Below are 21,472 nucleotides of genomic sequence, written 5' to 3' on the forward strand. Positions count from 1 at the left end.
GCGACCTTACTCATATCGCTTTCGGACAATGGCTCAAATACTATCGGCAAGCGCTAAGAAAAATGTGTGCCCAAACCAGGATATAATTGTGGGAAGGGTGTCTCTACCTCGAACATTTTGTTTTCGCTCAGATCACAATAATGATTCGACGGTGGAGTGCACCTAATGCAAACGCGGTGTCAGCTGCACAGTCAACTATCTTGAAGAGTGCAACGACTATCAAGCGTGAATTCGTTCAGACATCACATGGCTTAGATCTGATGTATATCCTTCCCACGCATGTCCTTAGACATTATGGTATATGCCCTTACAAGGCACTGCACCTAGATGTAGTATCACGTACTCTGTGTGAGGCAGTCCCAAATTCGGGGTGTTGTACGCAGTCCAATTTGAATGATCGTATGGAGTCACAAATGTATTTATGGTATTATCATTCATGTGATCAATTCAGTAACATCTCAAACAGTAACCAGCCGTCGAAAGTGCCTACAATCATGAGTGCTTCTACAGCTCCTAAAAGAATATCATGAAATACGACTCACACATTGGGCTTATCTTGGGCTGACGTTTCAAGAACACTGTCGCCATTTTTTCAAGCTACGCTCTCCAAACATCACCTGAGGGCTCGTGAGAGTTGTTTTTGTAGTCCATTTGGATCTCAATCCGGTGCACTCCGTATTTAGTACTACGTATAAAGCAAGTTGTTGATGCTCCTGGCAACGTTTGTACGCGCGCCACTAGGATCAATCCGTCATTGCGCGTCTCCGCTACCTATGTTTGACTGGCTATAGCGCTGGCCGTAGCTGGCTGTGTGTGTTTGCAAGGTTCCTTCGAACGTTGATATGTTATGTAACTGCCGTTTACGTTGCACACGTTACTATGTACTTATTCTGAATGTTTTGTATTTGCATGCGCGATTCCCATCAGACTTCGTTTTCGGCACAGCAAAGATATGAAATTCTATTCGAACAACTTTTCCCATTGGCGCTGCACTTCACTTACTCCATTTAGAAGAAGGCACACGTATTCAATATATGCCACCTTCGTTGTATTCTTGTAGACATCGCGGAATCCTGCCACGTGCTTAGCATCCCCGACAACGTGAAGCTCGGGATTTATTTCAGCAGGAAGCGGAGTGCTGTCTTTAACGAAAGAAAAACATAGGATACAACGAAATACGTGTACACCGAAATACACAGCTGTTGTGAGTAAAGTATGAAGCACTGCACGAAAAGATGAACACTGTAGAGCACCGCACCCTTTTTACCACCGGGTAGTTCTCGCTCCGATCTTGCAGTTAGGTGTATCAACTCTAACGAGAGAGAGAAAAAAGGAACAGTCACATCCCATTCTGTCTAAGCATGGGAAACCTACAATGTTTACAAAATGGTTCAAAGCTAAACAGCGTATGGTTGTTGTATGTTTATGCGCATTTGCTGTACAAATTACCACTGTACAAATTACACTTTTGTAACTATTCTCAGGCAAAAGTGCGGAAGGAAGTCGCTGAAGGTAATTAAGAGTAAGAGGTAAAGTAATTAAATGTAATTAAAGTTGATTATAAAGGTAATGAATGAATATATGCAGTTAAGGGAAAGAGGAAATGTGATAAAAGGTAATTAACGTCAGGTGAAGGGAAGTGAGAGTAATTCAGACAGGTAAACGTAATTAAAAGGATTTAAATGATATTCAAGATACGCGATTAATTAAATGAACGTACATATAGTAACGTACATATAGTAACTGAAAGTGTCGAACCGGAAGTCAAGTATAGACGGCAAGTGGACAAACGGATGTCTACAAACGATTCGAAAGTCCGAACGCCTCGTTTTTCCGATACCCGGTCAACGACAGTCGACAGGTAAGTAATTTGCTATTGCTTGTTGCCTTACAACACCGCATTCACTTCGTGTTTTGTAGCTACCCAGTAAACCACTAATATCCCTAGGATATCCCTACAATGTCGTGAACGTCCTGAATATCTGGACATCCATGTGATATCTGTGTGACATCCCAGGGCAACAATCGCGTTTCGTTTTTACCTAGTATATAACAGATGTCCCAGGTATGCCTGTAGGATATCGCGCTTTGAATGTTTCAAAGTAAGCAGCCTGCAGATCCCAGGGGTATCCGTGCAAGATCCAGTATATACCAAAGTTTGGCCACTGACTGAACGTCAGTGGGATGTCGCTAGGACGTCGCCTGGAGATATACGAGTAAATATGTGATGCTTGACATGTTGTTTCGACGGCAACGTTTTTCTTGTGCTCAGAGCAAGCTAAAACTTCTGTGAACCTTAACCAAGTAAAATCGTTATATATCTATCGTTCGCGTTCTGCCGGCAGTGCACCGTATGCGTAACTCCCGACAAGCAACAGAGGAATTCGATCACTCTTTCACCTCCACTCAGCTGGTAACCACATTATAGACAATAGCCTGAATTGAAAACACAATATTAGATAGGAAGGACTGCAGGAAACGTTATTGGTTATGCCTTGAATCTGCAGATACACGAGTTAATTGCAAAGACGCACCCCTCACCGTTACAAATGACTTACGCCCCAATGTCTTATAATAAACGCGCACAAAATTTCTATTTCAGTATATGCTCCGGCCATTTCGGAAACAGATGCTATTGTGAATGCTCTGGTTTCTCTCCAAATCTGCCTGCGCGGTGGAGGGGCCAAAACGAGAGACCCCAGTAAACCATAAATGTCCCTGAGATGACTGCAAGACATCCTTACCAGGATATGTGGACTACCTGTGGACGTCCACAATCCTCCCGATGATGTCAGAGTTGACATCTTATGGCTGTTAAAACAAGCATCCATATCATGTCACTGGGCTGTCTTTCAGAGACATGGTCTGGTACCTTGTTGAGACGTTTTTTTATGTTATGCTAGGTGTATATACCTTGAGCAATATCATGACGCAAATATGTGGTTCAGCATTTATTGGTGTACTGACTGAGTACAGTAAAACAGCTTTTCATAAAAATACTCTCGACTAGAATGAAACAAAAGTAAGATAGGAAACTACAATAGTACCACAGCAGCTAGGAGCGTATACATATGCTGGGTTTATAAGCATTTTTAGCAGAATGGAGACAAAATATACAGGTTGTGTAGAGAGCAAGGTTAATCCACATTGTACTACATAGCATGTACCCATGTAGCATGTACCCATGTAGCATGTAACCAGAGTAGCAGAGGCACTGCCGTGGTAACATTCGTTTATGGGTGTGTTCCCTATTGACGAGTGATATCAGGTTTGATGTCATTGGGGACATGGCTTGATGCTCATGTTAACACGTGGAGCTGCTCTGATACTAATGTTAACAGAGCTGTTTAGGCTGATGTTAACGCTAGAGCCGCTCTGATGCTGATGCTAACATGAGGGCTGCCTTGATGCTGATGTGGCGCAATAGTTGCATTAATGCTAGTTATGGCAATCTTGACAATGCTGCTAAGTGGCCATCAACGGCAAGCTATTCACCGCCCCTCCCCGTCGCTGTCTACATGTTTTCTGAAATGTTCTGCGAAGTAGGCCGGCTATATCTGGGGGAGATGAGAACCCGCAAAAACCCACGCGAAACAGTAGATGGCAGCAAGAAACCACTTTATTCACCATTCACGAGTAGGTACCTCTGAAAGCATCCCCATTCATCATCAACACACCTGAGCGCTCGTCTCACGCGGGCACAAAATTCGCAATGATCGGACGATGAACAACATTGAAAAAAAAAAAAAGCACATAGGTTGTCACTTCCGGTCCGACTTGTCTTTCTCAAAGTATTTGCAAATCTTGTAATGACTGCATGAGTCTCCGCCACATTGAACACAATGCTTGCGTCTTTCTTCCTGGTGCACGTTGCGCCATACTAGCCTAATCTGCAAGAAATATCTTTTCAGAAAACACGATGACAGCATAGCCATGTGCAGTAGGTGTCAAGACCATATACACACCGTCTGTATAAAGTCGCTCACGGTTTCATCTTGCGTTCCATCTCCCTGCCGTTGTTCAGATTGCCCGCAAATGGAGTAAAATCTACAATGACAATGCATGACACAGCCGAACATATTTCACAGTTCTATTCATTACACACCTGACACGGCAACAATCCTGATGGCGAAGAGCGATTTTGGCTTCAGATCCAGGGCCGCGTCCTCACTTTACATTTCAAACGAGCCAGGGGGCTTAATCGCATCATCGTCGTTACGTTCGTTACAAGTTAACGAGTGGCGGGAAATTCAAAAGGGCGGGCGGGAAATTTAAAAAGGCGGGCATGTGATAAAACACGTGCACGGCGGTCTTCGCGCGATACGTGAAGGCTGTGGTACACGTCACGCGCAATGTGTCACGTGCCCACCTTTTTGAATTTCCCGCCACTCGTTAGCTTGTAACGACCGTAACGACGATGAAGCGATTAAGCCCCCAGGTCTGCTGGGGGTTGGCAGAAACATTTTGCCTTGCGGGCTATTTCTCCGACGGGTTGCTAGAACGACAGCATAAACTGGGAACGACAGTACAAACCCTCTAATAGCTGCAGAATTAGCGGAACAATAATACGCTTGAGATCATGCGTACCACTCGTGGCGATGAGAAACGTCCGTTATAGCCAAAGCGAACCGAACAAAACGCAAAACAGCGCATGCGCGATAGAAGCGCTGGCTGGTGGCAGGGTAAACAGGCAAGGACGCGGGAGTTTGTGTTGGCATGCAGCCAATGCAGCCATCGCGGCTCAAGACGCAAAATAGCAAACTGTACACAATATTTTTTGTCAATTTCAACTGAAAAATCTTGTATCAGGCACGTGCCCGGTATCATGCATATCTAATTCCACTGAAGTGACACTGACCCCCACCTTAGAACCACATTACGTCCAGAGCAGAATGTCAAAATACAATCCTCAAGATATCATGCAATTGACAGCCTTTGTGGCACTACCTATGGATGTCCTGATGATGTTTAAATTGGACGAGGACGTCTGGACCGGATGAGAACATGGTACGGCATGGTAGGAAGCGCACAAAAACACGGACTAGAAGAAGACGACAACACCAGCGCTACTCACAACGCAATTTTAATGTGACCAAAAGACACAATCGCGCACATCGCGACGCCACGTCTACGGAAGCAACAGCCTCAATCAGGGTCATCCCAAACAGAGGTAAGTGGCCTCCATGCGCTGCTATCAAGGAAGAAAATCTCCCTCTCCGATAATGTCACCGACGCCTGACTCACGCACTTAACGCCCATCTTACTGATAGCATAGGCCTCTACTATTTCTCTAGTCAAGGCATTAGATGACACAGCAACAACTACAGTGTCTTTAAAAATCGGGTTGCACCCACACCTACAACATTGCAGCGCAAGATGACCAGAGGATGTGCCACCCAAGGATGAAGCATGGTCTCTGAGCCTTATATTGACGCACCGACCCGTCTGGCCTATATAAAATCGACCACACGAGAGGGGGAAGCTGTAGACCACACCTAGCCTACAGGACACAAATGGCTTAACATGATTGACACCATATAGGCTTCCGTGCAGGAAACTTGACAATCGCCGATAACCTGCTCAGCTAAAAGGGAGCTGAAAACAGCAAATTAACCCCAAAACGTTCCCCCACCTTCTTTAGGTTATGAGACACGGAGTGAACATACGGGACAACAAGGGACTTCTTACGCCTAGACTCTCCCTCCTGGTCAGTACCAGTTTGACCCTTAGACACCCTCAATAACTTGTCACAGACACTCTGGAGCAAAGACACAGGGTACCCGTTCTGAAGAATGCGGTCACACTGCTGAGTGTACGTTTCAGCAACCTTGTGCAAGCATGACTAATTAAGAGCTGCAACAATACAAGACCTAACCGTTCCTCTTTTAGCAATCTTAGAATGCCCTGATTCAAAAGGCAGCAACACCTTTTTCGACCTTGGGGAAAAACCCCAGCACAAGTGATCCTTACTAGAACACAACCTAAGATCTAAAAACCTGAGAACCCCTTCTACAGCAACTTCGCTCGTGAACTTCAGGACAACACCGAAGCGATGAAACACATCAATCACCTGCCGAGCCCTGTCGTCAAAGACGTGCACCTCCCCCAAAGCATCAAGTGGCAAAAGCACCAAATAATCATCCACATACCTGAAGGCCCGTTTTACCCCCACCACTGGGGGCAACACACCCGACACCTGAATGTCAACCTCAGTTAGAAAAACGTCACTCAGTACAGGCGCGACTGAAGACCCGATGCAAATTCCCTTCTTTTGCACATAGAAGCCAGCACCATCCGTAACAATCGTAGACGATAGATAGCATAGCACTTCAACAGCTCCAAGAAACCGTCAACGGTGGTGCCACAGCTGTTTTGGAACTTCACGCTCCCATGTGCCTCAATGCGGTCCCTGGTGACCCTGAAGAGCGGTTCATGAGGTATTGAATAATAAAGATCTTCGATGTCAATAGACATTAGACTCGCTCCTCCTTTTTCAAAGGCCTGTATGCCTTCGATGACCTCACTTGAGCCACGAACCATGAACGGGTCAAGGAGGTCGACCTCCGAGAGATGACGCTGTAAGTACCGGGAGACCACCTCCTGCCAGGTGCTCCTCTCTGACACGATAGACCTCAAAGGGCACCCTGGTTTGTGAGTCTTGGCCGAGAAGAAAATTTCCAGAGACAACTTGGGCCGTTTTTTGATACCATTAGCAAGCGCCTTAAGCTCCATTCCATCGCAAAGGCCGAGCATCCTGGTGCGCATCTTTTTGAGCATTGAAGACTGTACGTCTTAAAAATTGTTCCCAAGCGCCAGAATCTTCCGGTCTTGAAAAGAGGACTCTGATATAACTACGAATCCTCCCTCTTTACCTAATCCTCCCTAGGCGTAAGAAGTTCCTTGTCGTCCCGTACGTTCACTCTGTGTCTCATAACCTAAAGAAGGTGGGGGAACGTTTCGGGGTTAATGTGCTGTTTTCAGCTCCCTTTAAGCTGAGCAGGTAATCGGCGATTGTCAAGTCTCCTGCACGGAAGCCTATATGTGGTGTCAATCATGTTAAGCCATTTGTGTCCTGTAGGGTAGGTGTGGTCTACAGTTTCCCCCTCTCGTGTGGTCGATTTTATATAGGCCAGACGGGTCGGTGCGTCAATATAAGGCTCAGAGAGCATGCTTCACCCTTGGATGACACACCCTCTGGTCACCTTGCGCTGCATTGTAGTAGATGTGGGTGCAACCCGATTTTTCACGACACAGTAGTTGTTGCTGTGTCATCTAATGCCCTGACTAGAGAAATAGTAGAGGCCTATGCTATCAGTAAGATGGGCGTTAAGTGCGTGAGTCAGGCGTGGGTGACATTATCGGAGAGGGAGATTTTCTTCATTGATAGCATGGAGCGCATGGAGGCCACTTATCTCTGTTTGGGATAACCCTGATTGAGGCTGTTGCTTCTGTAGGTAGCGTCGCGATGTGCGCGATTGTGTCTTTTGGTCACATTAAAATTGAGTTGTGAGTAGCGCTAGTGTTGTAGACTTCTTCTAATCCGTGTTTTTGTGCGCTTTCTACCATATCGTATGCTTACCAACTAGCCCAACGTTGTTTGTTATTCGAGATAAGGACGTCCATGGGCTTTTTATGGTTTATGGGGTACTGCTCTTATTTTAGGGTGAGAACACCTTTAAACACCCTTCACATATGTTTGGTAGGTATATCACCGTGTCGTCATCACGTCTGATGTATCAAAGTACTGATGTATTCTGAGTAGGGCGCAAAAGTATGGCGCGGAAACTAGAATAAAATTTATTGCATTTGAAAAGCAATTATAAGTAACGTCCCATATTGGTCCAAAAGTCTTACGGCGACGTCGCGGGGATGTTCCTGGAATCTACAAAAAGTGCCGAAATCGTGGTCTCCTGGATTTCCCCTGGATATCCTAGGGATCTGCAGGGTGCTCCCAGGGATATCCTTATCTCCAAAATGGGATATCTCGCAGATGTCCCTGGGACGTATAGGGTTTACTGGGTAAGTAGCACAGCTGTCACTGTCAATCCCCGACTACGCTGTGACCGACCACGTAGCTTCGCAGTTGTGATGGTAGATTATATTTATTTTCGTAAAACAGTATCATATTCATACTACGATTAAGTAACCGCTCGCGTCGTACTGTCTAAATGCATTACACTACGGTAACTCTCTGATTGCAGGTGATTCAGCTCGATAAGCTTTATCGAACATTGTTAACTTAGTAGCTGTCCTGTAGCTCCAAAGCCAGTTTGTCAGGCATTCAGCTTGGATATATCATTGTGAGGTAGCGCAATAAAAGATTTTTTTTTTGTAATTTGGTCACTCATCCCACCCCATAGCTGCGAGTTTCACACAATCGTTCATAATCGCTCTTTTTCTCGCATTCAATACCAGCTTTCGTCTTTGTGTTTACACTGCATACTTTCATCATTCATAGCTGTATATGTGATCATAATTTTAATCTTGCAGCTTCTGAGCTCCAGCCCCGCGTAGCAGCCTTACAGTCCTTGTCTGAGGCAGTGCGACATCCTCAGGCTTCTTCAAGCAAATTCTGGAGCAATAGTAACGTCATGTAGTCTTCGTTACTGCCAACATGCTGTGTACGTGTCGCTTGCATAAACCTTGCCGCACAATACAATACTTCAGTTGACAAAAACAGGCAACTCCGTTGTTTTTCTGCAACTCCCACTGCATACGAGCAAATGCGAACAAAAAAAAACACAAAGAGAGAAAGAAGAAACAGCAACAAAAGACGAGAAGCAGAACAGAAAAGAAGAAAGAAGAGCGAGAGAAACACATCGCGTCATTCTACGTCATTGTAGACATAATCAAAACAGATAAAAATGGGTGTCTGGTAGACAGTCATTTGTCAAGCGCCGCAGGTCACGTGAGTTTTCCGCTACAATAGGCTTCTTTGGCAGCTCCATACCACCGCTTCCGCAGACGTGCTCCTCTCCGTGACGTCACCCACCGATGCCCGCGTACATTGGCTTGCGCTCCGTGACCTACTTTCCCTTACACTCCCGACATCTGCGTATACGTTGAGGGAACTTGAAGTCGTGAGGCGTATTTAACGCACGTGTCTATCAAGCAGTCCATGAAGTCGTGTATCAAATATATGTTTCCAATTCTATTTCCGTTTGATTATTTTGTCCAGTGCACTCAACCATGATGTTTGCACGTGTATCGCGAACGTGGAAGGGAACTCAAACTTTCAGTTATGACACAAAATAGCACTGGTCACCTTAGCACCGGACATGAGGCGCACATATGTAAACGCGGTCGTCTCGCCTCGCCTTCATTCGAAATGCGGGTTGGATTCGCTTCGCTTCTGTCGCATTCACGTAAACGCAGCTCTTGCATCGAAAATGGTTAAAAATTGGGCTGTTCGGTACAGCATACTTTAAAAGCGATAAAACCCCCGTGCCGGGGAACAAGTCAACAGACGACACAACACACAGGCACAGACTGACGAACAAGGATTTATTATCAAACTTGGTTTATATCCTCTAACCTAACCAACAACACCCTCTTCAGCAAGTTCCCAGTACACCCCCAGCATGCCTAGTGACTTTATCTTTATCAAAAGACTTATCTTGCGTCCCTCCTGTTTGAATCTTCCAAAAACTTCTCGACTGGAGCAGTTATCAGCACTGAAGGCACACTCACGCACCTGGACCCCGCATTTTTTATACTTAAAGCTTCACGATATAATAAAGCACCGCCCTTATTACTCTTATATAAAATTTTTGTCTCATGGAATTTTGCAACACAACCCTGGCACCTTTTTAAATGCTCAACCAAGTTTCCATACCCCCTGCTAACCGAATAACGATGTTCCTTTAACCTAACATTAATGCACCGGGATGTTTGCCCAATATATTCACGCCCGCAACTAAACGGTATGCAATAAACAACCCCAACTATACAGTCCACAAACTGATTTTCATGACTTATAGAGCACCGAGGTAACTGCTCCTGATTTACCTTCCTAATCAGTGATCTTAAGCCGGGTTTTTTACGAAAGACTACTTCAACATTGTACTTGCTAGCTACTTTTTTTATCCTGTGAGAGGCTTTATGGGTATATGTAATTACCCCAAAGTTCCTTCTTTCAGGGCTTTCGGTTTTTTCGCCACTACTTATTTCTCTGATGATTCTGTTTAGGATATCCCTAATGATGTTCTCAGGATATCCTGCTTCTTCTAACCTCTGAATTTGCTCTATACAACCAGCTTTCAGCAAGTGGATGCAGCACCTGCTCAGAGCGTTATTAATGACGCATCTAGCTACACCGTTTTTTACGGTCTTTGAAATACAGGACCCATACGGGGTTAAAGGCTTTTTACATCTTTGTTTGTATTGCCAACAAACACCTGTAGCATGCGCAAAGATAGCAAGGTCAAGAAATTGCAACCTCCCCTGTTCCTGTGTCTCCAGGGTAAACTTCAAACCTTCCCCACTTTTTTCAAAAATTTCCTTGACCTCAACCTCCCTGACTTCATTTGGGGCACATAAGAGAAACTCATCCACATATCTCATGATAGTTAACATGCCTAATTCGCTGCAGCTACCCATAACCTTCCTATCAATTTTTGCCATAACCAAGTCGCTAATAATGGGCGCAATACTTGAGCCTATACAAACCCCTGTCCTCTGTCTGTAAACCTTTCCGTCTACCTCCACCAAGGTTGATTCTAAGTACAGACTAAGTAACTGTAAGAACTGTTGTACAGAGCAACCAGAGGAATTTTGGAATTTTACACCTCCGAACAATTCAATAGCCTCTTCAACGACTTCAAACATTATCTTTTTAGGCAGACTATAATACAAATCAACAACATCTAAAGAAAAGAATTTAACTTCTTGATTCTCTATAGTTTTTAAAAAATCCACAACTTCACAGGCATTTTTTACCCGGAAAGGATCATCAACAGTCAAAAGTTTAAGGTTATCCTGTGAAAATCTGCTAACTACACCCTGCCAGGTATTCTTTTCACAAATTATAGTACGAAAGGGAAAGCCCTTTTTGTGTAATTTTACGGTATGAAAAGCCTCAAGATACTGACTTTGTGCTTTTTTTATCAAACCAGCCACTTTGTCTAAATTATTATCTATGAACCATTGTCTGGCTTTTGTTTTTAGGTTCCTACTAGGTCTGCCCTTAACACTCACGAAATCCTTGGCAATGGCTTCCATCTGCTTATTTTTGTACTCTTCAACCCCCAAAATAACAAAAGAACTAACTTTGTCGACTTCCAAAAGGACGCAGTTGTTCTTCCTTAAATCCTTAACCACATTGGTAGTGGATTTGTCAATTTTCTTTTTCTTCTTCATCTTATCTTCACACCCAGAGACAGCTACTATAGCTTCATCAATGAAATGGCTCCTATCATCTTCTTTCACATTCTTACTAACCTGGTGGACCATATCAATTAAAGTGTCCTTCGATGTTATGGAAGAGGGGGTGTACTTGGGTCCTTTTGCCAGGAGCTGAACGGTTTCTTGCGATGCTCTTGCCTCCCCAATCTTTTCAACAGTTTGCGTAGCCTCCCTTCGAGGTGCCTTCCTTGGCAAGGAACGCAACACCTTTAACCACTTAAAGTTGAGATCTTCATCACTCAACTTCCGAAGATGTTTGAAGGCCCCCTCATTTCTGTATCCAAGACCCCACAGGGTCTCTGCTAGGGCGAGACCAGCTTTCCTAAAGAGCTTGCTTTGATGATAGGCCTCACTTCTGCACATCTTCAACAATCTTCGGCCGTGTGAAGTTGAAAGTTTCAAGGGTCCCAGGCACTCCATAAGGCATTCAGGGAACCCACCTTTTCTTAGGTAGAAGGAAAACATTCTTCCCTTTACCTCCAAATCATTGGTGGTCTGAAGAAGCTTCGCCATGATCAGGACATTTCTCGAGGTCATTTCCCAAACGGGATTGTCAAAACACAAGCTATGGCCCATATAACTAGACAGTACATCGAAAATGGTTAAAAATTGGGCTGTTCGGTACAGCATACTTTAAAAGCGATAAAACCCCCGTGCCGGGGAACAAGTCAACAGACGACACAACACACAGGCACAGACTGACGAACAAGGATTTATTATCAAACTTGGTTTATATCCTCTAACCTAACCAACAACGCCCTCTTCAGCAAGTTCCCTGTGCCTGTGTGTTGTGTCGTCTGTTGACTTGTTCCCCGGCACGGGGGTTTTATCGCTTTTAAAGTAAAGCAGCTCTTGCCTCCTCCAGTAAGTGATATAACCCTCGACGTCGCTGTTTGGATCTTTTTCGTTCACACTTGCAGTGACTATATCTGCACATGTGTCTATATTCTGTTTTGATGAAGGACCAATAAGTGTCCAGCTTGTGTTATGATGTGTATTTCGTAGAATATTCATGTACATCACATTGACTGCAGCGAGAAAGTTTCCGAGAAGAGACCGTCTTTTACTGTCGATGTTTTTGAATCGGAGCTGATGATGGAATTGGCATCTAGATGCTAATTCCACCCGTGTGTGTGGACCTGTGTGTGTGGATCGTGTGGACCAAGGTTAACTGTTGCCATTTCTAGAACGCATGTTTGTTCCTATGATACCAAAGTAACACGGAGTCTAGCAAATGACAGGATTACTCCAGTTGTTGGGGATGTTAATCACGATTCGTCAAAAATATATTGAGATGAGTGTAAATATCCAACAGGCAGTGTGTTGACGACGTATCGATGAAAAGTACGTGCGCACATGGCGACGACACGCTACATGCCGGCTATACGTGCTCGTTTTTCATGTGCGCACGGTATGTTGGTGGCATTGGATTACTGAAAGATCTTCCTATGCATAGGGTGGCAAGTTGCTTCTGGGGGGAACCTGCGTTCTAATACGTGCGTTCGGCTTCGTAACGAAGTCTGACGATATTCGCGTTAGAGCCTCTGAGGAAAACCAGACGAAAATACCCGCACAGCACAGCTGGTACTCGTGCACTCGTCGTAGCGAGCCTCACCTCGCCCACCGCTGTCTAGATCGCTCAAACCGTCAAAAAGTGTAGTGGCGCAGGAGGGAGCGAAGCGAAGGGTTACTTTCCCTAACTGTTTATATATCACAGCCGCAAACACAGAGTCATAAAATGCATAGAGGATACGAGGTGCTGCAAGGTTTCAATGTTGCCACTGTATCGATAATGTTGCGCGAGGGTTAAGGATCCTGGTTTTCTGCTGCGGTAAATTCAAAATTTTGCGGCACCGGCTTGTAAATTCCGCGATTTCCCACTGCTAGCAGTGAACGACTGGTTGAAGTTGGAAACACTTTATTTTCTTAGATAATGTGTGAACAAAAATATTTTAAACGTTACAGGCTGAAAGCACTGTTGTGGCTCAGCATTACATACATGATATCTTGTGTTCTCCTCTGACAACGACAAACTGTCTGTCAATGTCTCTGTCAATGTCTCTGTCAACGGCAAACATTTTATACCTGTTGAAAGATGTTTCAACATCTACAGATTTTATAGGAACTTTATAGTGAGATTATATGAAGGAGCTTACAATACATGCCCTTTGGAAGTTACAGGACAACCTTTCTGTTTCTCCGCTGTAGGCATTATTTTTAGAGTCTTTAAAGCAAACTCCCACACATCAAATCAAAGCCCCCACTGCCACCGCTAAACTGCACACGGGACGGACGCCGCCCCTTCCTCAGGCAAAGTATGCACAATAAACTTGGGCTAACTTGATCTTACGCTAAACTACAATCTGTCTGTACTGGTCCTGCACATGGGCATTTTCGTAAAGCCATCCTCACTTGGTGCAGGCAAGTCCACTTTAGGGAGGTCTCGTTCGTATGCTCCGAATAGTCGGATATTCGGAAAACCAGATATTGGGAGTTCGATTTGCGAATGAAATGTTTCGAGTGATTGATATTTGATTCGAATTCGAGAACTCGAACAGCCGCACAGCCGTAAAAATAAGGGATTCCGTAAAATTCCGTGCCAAACGAAAGATTGCGCGATGAATTCCGGATTCCGCGATATATCGAACACAGAATCGCGGAAAACCTGGGGCCTTAGCGATGGTGAAGACAAGATGTGCATGTTTAGGGAGGGTCGGGATTTCGGGATACCCCTCTCAATGTCTCTCATGACATAGTACTCAAGTGACCCTAAGTAGTGTATATAGCATAACTATCCGAGGCTGAAACCAATCCTTAAAAAAATTCGACATCCGTCCTTGGTAATAACGCTTCTCAAGTTGTATCTTGATTAGCTGTATCCGCAAAATCACTTGAAGCGGATTTCATACGATACAAGGATCTTGTTCCACTCGCTCACTCACGCACGTACGCTCGCACGCGCCAACAAACAACACAAAGATATCACGAAAAAGGAAGGAAAGATGGGACAATATTTACCTTCCATTTCTACTGTTCCTCCTTTATCTGGCTCCGCAAGCTTAAATAGAATGTGTTCTCTTGGACCAACTGATGAACGATCTTGCAGTTGCGAAGGTCGAATAGCGTAGTGTCGGTTGACAATACCTTTCTGTAAAAGAAGAAAACGTTACCCACTTGCAAGATTCATGCCTCTCACTGTTTCGCGTGGAGGACGTCGGTGGACGCAGCGATCACTTAGCTATGAATCTTTGAAACTGAACTGAAACGTAATTACTTTTGCGTGTCATCACAAAACCGAGTCAACATCGTGGTATACAGCAACATGGCGGCTATACTGCGATTTGCAGTCCCTCTAAACGCAATTGCTTAACGTGTAAGGATGTTAGCCGCCATATATCTCGTTCTGTGAATATCCCGCGCCCTCCACGATCCCAAGAGCCTAGCGTGTCTTCAAGGGGGCCCTGAAATAGCTTTGATCGCGTATTGAGCACGTGCTGCTCATGCGCCCCTTATGGCGAAGCGAGACTATGATATTTCAGTGTTTGTTCTTACAGCTATAGCTGTATGGGTCGGTGGCTGAAGGTGGGGTGGGTGGGTGGAATGATGTAGGGGAAGGTGCGGTCAGCCAGCTCTGGAGTGGCGGCTCGGTGCAGGCTAGTTCCATCTCCCATCGAACAATCCGGTACACTTGATGTCTCGAATGAACGGGGAAAAATATATGTTGAAGCCATCGGTGAGTTGGCAGAAATAAACGCTTTCCGAATTCTCTGGGCTGCGCGGTTCGGGAAATAGGAGAGGAGGAAAAAACTGCATCTCAGAAGACGATGTCGTCGCGTGCAGATTTGAGCGTTCCCTACAAAGCTATGTCTTGTCGCATTCTAGTAATTTCTTGATCTGGCTTTAGACCACTTAGGGCACAATAGGATCCTGCGTTGGCAGTGCTGTGTCGGTTTGTGTTTGTCTGAAAAAAAAAATACAAAAGTTCACTCAATGTGCCGAAAAGCACCATATTCACTGCAACTTTGCGGACGATGTACAAAACGGATAGGATTGAGCTTTATGCCGTTTAATCATTCATCGGGCTATCGAATGGTGTATAATTTGTTGCTCTACTCTGTCAGGAACGTAAGCGACACGTCTTTTAGTAGCACCACACCACCGAAAAATTACGAATTTCGGAAGCCTTTATCTAAAAAAAAACACCAAAAACTTGCATCGAAAATTTTATATGTTGTAGGTAGTTCCTTAGACTATGCACAGGAAAAAAAATCAAAATTCGGACTTGATTGGTAGGCGCACTGTGAATTTTTTACAAGCCGTATACGCGGAGCGCATTCAAGCGGTGGCAGCGTGTACCGCGTGTGGCAAAATCGACTTTTCCAAAGGGTCTTTCATCTTCTGTCTTCACATAAACTGTAATTGCTATCATTTGAAACTAGGGGTGTGCGAATATTTCGTTTCGTATAAGTTTCGAATACGATTCGAATAGTTCGCGCTATTCGAATGGTATTCGCAAATGGTTACAACTATTCGATTTTTTCGAATATTTTTCGAATATTACCGGAAATTGCCGTGACTGCCCGTTCGTGAGAGGCCGCAGATAGAATTGTGTACAGAAAACCAAAAATGCGCGTAAAAGAGGCCGGATTCCGCAAAATTGGTACTCCATGCGCGCAGGTATGAGTCCTAGAAGTCCCCTGCACTTCGTTAAGCGTGTTTAGCGCAAACCTAGTGCAACCATATCGCCATCGTCACCGTCCTTCCTTCTCCTCCTCTTCTTCCTGTTGACGCATGCTACTCACGTGCGCGAGTCGAGCTGTAAACCGAAACTTTGGAAGTGCAACTGGTGCCGCAGTCTTCACGCCGCTACGCCGTTCTCCGGCACAATGGAAACGCCTGACGAATGCCCGACGAAGAAAAAGAAGCGCAGTGCAGTGTGGAAGTACTTCGAAGAATCTGCGACAGGCGGGAAGTGCAAGACCTGTGGCGCGTCCCTTCAGACGCCAACGGGGACGACGACGGCTCTTGCTAATCACTTGAGACGACACGTGTTGGTCTTCAAGGAATATCAAAATGAGTGTCAGCAGCTGAAAGACGGTACGCAACGCAAGATAACAGACACGATGAAAAGGCAGGACACCATATCCTCACGAAGGAAGGAGGCTCTTCACGCGAAGGTGGCAAGAATGATTGCCGTCGATCTTCAGCCGTTCTCTATTGTAAACGATCGTGGTTTTCGGGAGCTGATGACAGAGGCTGTCCCGGGCTACACACCACCATCAAGAACGTCTCTTTCACGGACGATCATACCTAAGTTATATGACGACACGAGAAGGAAGGTGCAAGAAGAACTTCGCGCAGCCTTTGAAAACGGTATGGAAAGTATATCATTCACATCGGACATGTGGACTTCATGTGCTAACGAAGCCTACATAAGCCTGACTTGCCACTTTTTGGACTCAGCGTATTGCTTGAAGCACTATCACCTAAATACATCGTATTTCTCGGGAAGGCACACCGCCGCTAAGATCGCGTCAGCCCTAGAGGAACTGGTAGCGGAGTGGAGTATAGACACTCATGCGTGCCCTGTGTATATCGTCACCGATAACGCCCGTAACATGAAGGCAGCCATCAGAGAACTAGGTTGGTGTGAAAGGTCGTGTATGGCGCATACACTGCAGTTAGTCATAAGTGATGCAAAGGACTGCACACGCGGCATTCAAGAACTCTGTAAGAAGGCGAGGGCAGTAGTGGGACACTATAAGCACAGCACTCAAGCTCAGGGACGACTGGACGAATATCGGCGAAAGTCTGGAAAGGCTCCACTCCACGTCAAGCAAGACGTAGAGACTAGATGGAACAGCGAATTTCTGATGCTAGATCGTCTGCTTGAGTTAAAAGAGGCGATATGTGTGGACTTTGCATCTCATGATATGCCTGTGGATGGATTAACGGCCTCCGACTGGAGGCAAATGAAAGAATATGTTGGCACCCTTAAGCCCCTGGCAGATGCAACGACAACTGCAGGAGGGGACAAATACCCAACTTTGTCATCCCAGATACCAATCCTGTATTGTATTTTTGAACACTTGAGGTGTGCCTCAGAGAAAGAAGACTCAGAGTTTGCCCAAAACCTGGTCAAGAGTCTAAAAACGAGGTTTTCTGACTACCAGCTTGATGTGGCCGCCAGTCTAGCAATGTTTATTGATCCCAGGTATAAGACTCTCATCTACAAGAGTGTGCCGGCAAAAGAAGTATGGCTAAGGGATGTCGTATCCAAGGAGCTAGAGAAATTAGGACCAGATGAATGGCCTTCCTCGGTCGAACTGACTCCTCATCAAGAACATCAGTGTCAGTCAGCTAGCACAACACTTTGGGATAGTTTTGACCTGCTTGTCAAGGATCAAGAGTGTTCTGCCTCCCAGCCACAAAAAGAACTGGAGAACTACACTAGTGACAAACCAGTGAGTCGTGATGCTGACCCATGTCAGTGGTGGTACACCACGGGGCAACACAAATTTCCCCACTTGGCAAGACTTGCACGGAGGTACCTACCTATACCGGCAACATCAGTGCCAAGTGAACGTGTTTTTTCTTTGTCCGGCAATGTTGCATGAACACGCAGGGCCCGTCTTACACCACGACATGTGGAACATCTTGCTTTTTTGCATGATAATTTGTAGCCCTTTCATATGTGTGCCACCTTACTTTGAAATGTGAACTTCATCAAGTTTTCTTTGCTTCCAGTCTTGTATTAAAACTGATCACCTCAGATTCCAAAGCTATCGATTGCATCTGAGTAAAGTGCATAATCGTCCACATGTACATGTGCCACACGAAACAAACTCAGGGCTGATTGCAGAAATCAACGTCTTGGCATGCGATGCGGAAGTCTGCATAGATATGATGACAGCCATGATCTTGTCAGGCCACCCATTCTTATGAGTGAGCCAATTATTTGATTTAGTATTTCCAAACTATAAAGGTGAGATATTCGAAAGGTATTCGTTTCGAATGTTCCGTACATATTCGAATTCGACTCGAAATGGTGCCAAATTATTCGACTTCGATTCGCATTGAACATGAAATATTTGAAATCGATTCGACATGGGGATTTTGCTATTCGCACACCTCTATTTGAAACCGTTCTGAGCGATTGCGTTCATAACAGTGTTGTAATCGCTGAATGTAGATTGTGGAGCAACCAGATTTGCTCACATTTTTTTGCGGGATGACATACATGCATTGCAAGTGCTGGGAGCCCGTGAAGAACAGAATGCTTTAGAATAATTTTGCGTATTTATAAGAGGTATATTTGTCCACGGTGATCATATCGAAGCATATTTATAGTACACAGAATAAAAACAACTCAACAGCGAGACAAGGTAACAAAGGTAAGACGGTAACGTAAGTTATGCAGAACATTCCGGGTGGATGAGAGTGCTCGTGTCATGAACTGCTTTAGGCTGTCGTGGGAGCCGCTTTCCTTAATGTTACTTTTGATGGCAGGTTCTTGTCAGACTTTTTTGATAAGCTCTTCTCACGTTACATGCTAACTCGATGCAATAATGGCAGTTACCCCTGGATGTGCCTGGCAAGGCAACACTGAAAGCGGCCTCTATTTACGGCCTGTCCTTCTGCCCATTTCTTCACGTATTTCGGAGTGTTTCCGCAGTGCATATGCCTCCGCAGACTTCCTTCTCGGCTTAAGCGGTGTGACGTTAATGGCTTCAGATGATATACATATACGTATACTCATTGATTTCTTCGACCACGTCGGGCTGGTGCGCAAACGGCTCACTGTGTGAGCTTCCTTCAAATGTGGGCGACATTGCTGCGTGCTGTGATTCAGCCACCTTTGCTGTGAAGTACTTGAAGCAGCTTCTGCATAGCTGGCCCATTTCTGTTACCCCTTCGGCTTGATCTGCTGAAACCAGAGCCTTTATGGCAGCTACGCCGATCTCCGAAGCAAAGCGAAAACCTTTGTCCAAAGCACTTTTTTCTTGTGTATGAGGCGGTAGTCAGCGAAATACACGCGGTCAGCGCTGTAGAACGAAGAGGCCATTGAGGTAGGTGGATGCCAGGACGAAACACTACAGTAATGCAGATGTCTTCGCACACTCTGCATAAGGGCACTCCGTGCACTTCTGTAGTCCGAAGTGAGTGAAGAAGATAGTGCGTCTTCTGTGTGTAGGTGAAACTTTGCGCAAGGTGTGTTCCGGGAGTTTTTTTTTTTTTTATGCTTGTTACGCTACATCGCCTTGCGGCATAGAAGAGCGGGGGTACAAAAACGAAAAATGAACATGAGCATAACATTACAGCAATCACAGCAATATCACACGCGTCAAAGCTGAGAAAACCAAACTAAAACTGATACACTTCACTGCCGAATACAGTTTCCATTAACCCAATCAGTACTCTTTGCATTATTAAAAGTAAAATATGTCTCTTGTATGAGTATGAAAGAGGAGAGAAGTTTAGCCTATGAACTTTCCTGTACACTGTAATTCCAGTCGTATATAGTTTTCGGAAAAAATGAATGCCTAAAAGCGTCTGTTTTGCAATTATAGGGCCTCAACTTCCTGTGGTGGTCTAATCTTGGTGAGATAAACGTAGGAGGGCTCAGATACAAATCCTTTGAAATACCGGTCCTGTCATTTACGATATCACCCAAAAACTTAAGCCGCAGTTGCCTTCTTCTCAACGATAAGGTAGAGTCACTAAATAAGCTTCGCTTCAGAGTATCGACACTGAGGTCCAAGGGAGAGCAGGAGCGCCATCTTGTTTCCGCACCACACCGGTACCATCTCCCGTTGAGGATCAAAGACGACTAACATAATGCTCGCTGTGGCATAGAGAAGCGTGTAAAATTGTTGCGCGATAATCCAAGTATTGTCCACCAGAGCGTCCCGAAGATGTCAAGGTGAGCTCAAGGCCGTCAAATGCTGCCTGTAACGAAAGGAACATTTCATCCGCGCACGATAGATGGCATCGTGCGCTAACGTGCGCAGTGCGCGTGCGCGTGGGAAGCGTGGCGCCGAAACAAGATGGCGCATGGTCGCTCTTGGAACTCAGTGTGGATACTCTGAAGCGTAGCTTATTTAGTGACTCTACGATAAGGTATCCCACCCCAACTTTGCCTTTAATTCAGTCACACTATTTCGGGCACCCATACAGTTAAATACCAATCTTGCAGCAATGTTTTGGACCCTTTCAAGTTTTTGAATCAGTGTAACTTCGTGAGGATCCCATACTGTACAGGCGCATTCTAAAATCGGCCTGATCATTGTAGTATAAGAATCGATTTTAGCCTTGAAATTAGCCTGCCTGATGTTGTGATAAACAAAACGAGGCATTTTTATAGCTTTTGCAGAAACGTAGCTTACATGCGAGATCCATTTGAGGTCATCTCTAAAAATAACACCTAAATACTTATACTCCGAAACTATTTCTAGGTTGGAAGAGCACAACTTATAACAGAACTGAATCTTACTCTTTTTTCTTGTACCATTCATTGCTTTGCATTTGTTTATGTTTAAGTTCATACCCCACTTCTCACACCAAGAAACAATGCCATTTATGTCATCTTGAAGTATTTGCGCATCCGAAGCAGTTTTAATTTCCCTATATAATACGCAGTCATCGGCAAATAACCTAATTTTGTAACTAACAAAGAACGTAATATCAATTGAAATTAAAAATGAAATCGTTGAACTCCGGAAATCACATGAAGTGCTTGAAAAAAGAGTGAGCTTGATTAATGACCGGCTTACACGTTGCGAGAAATCTCTTGAGAGTATAGACAGCGAACATAGGAAGTGCAATGCACTGCAGGAAACAATTAAGCAATTGAAAGAGACAGTCAAGAAACAACAAGAAAGGCTTAACGACATTGAAGACTACAGCAGGCGATCTAACCTCATAGTTCATGGTATACCTGAAGTGACTGGTGAAAGTGTGGACGAGTTAAAAACCAAGGTTATACATGAAGTCTTTAGTGAGAGGTTGGGAGTCCACTGTAAGTCCGTTGCACGTATACATCGCTTAGGTAGACCTGGCAAATTGAGAC

General features: G+C 44.9%; 1 protein-coding gene across 6 annotated transcripts in view; it reads right to left on the minus strand.

The window, feature by feature from the left end:
• LOC135385445 (uncharacterized) overlaps positions 1–21,472 on the minus strand; it is a 133,268-nt gene that overhangs the window by 66,342 nt on the left and 45,454 nt on the right. For all 6 annotated transcript variants that reach the window (XM_064614758.1, XM_064614755.1, XM_064614756.1 and 3 more), the window contains 3 exons: positions 14,422–14,551; positions 1,259–1,312; positions 1,003–1,142 (listed from right to left, as the gene is read on the minus strand). In XM_064614758.1, the coding sequence (XP_064470828.1) occupies positions 1,003–1,142; positions 1,259–1,312; positions 14,422–14,551 (324 nt within the window). The remainder of the gene's footprint in view (positions 1–1,002; positions 1,143–1,258; positions 1,313–14,421; positions 14,552–21,472) is intronic.

Source organism: Ornithodoros turicata, chromosome 2 (genome assembly GCF_037126465.1).
Source record: "Ornithodoros turicata isolate Travis chromosome 2, ASM3712646v1, whole genome shotgun sequence".
NCBI classification, from domain to species: Eukaryota; Metazoa; Arthropoda; class Arachnida; order Ixodida; family Argasidae; genus Ornithodoros; species Ornithodoros turicata.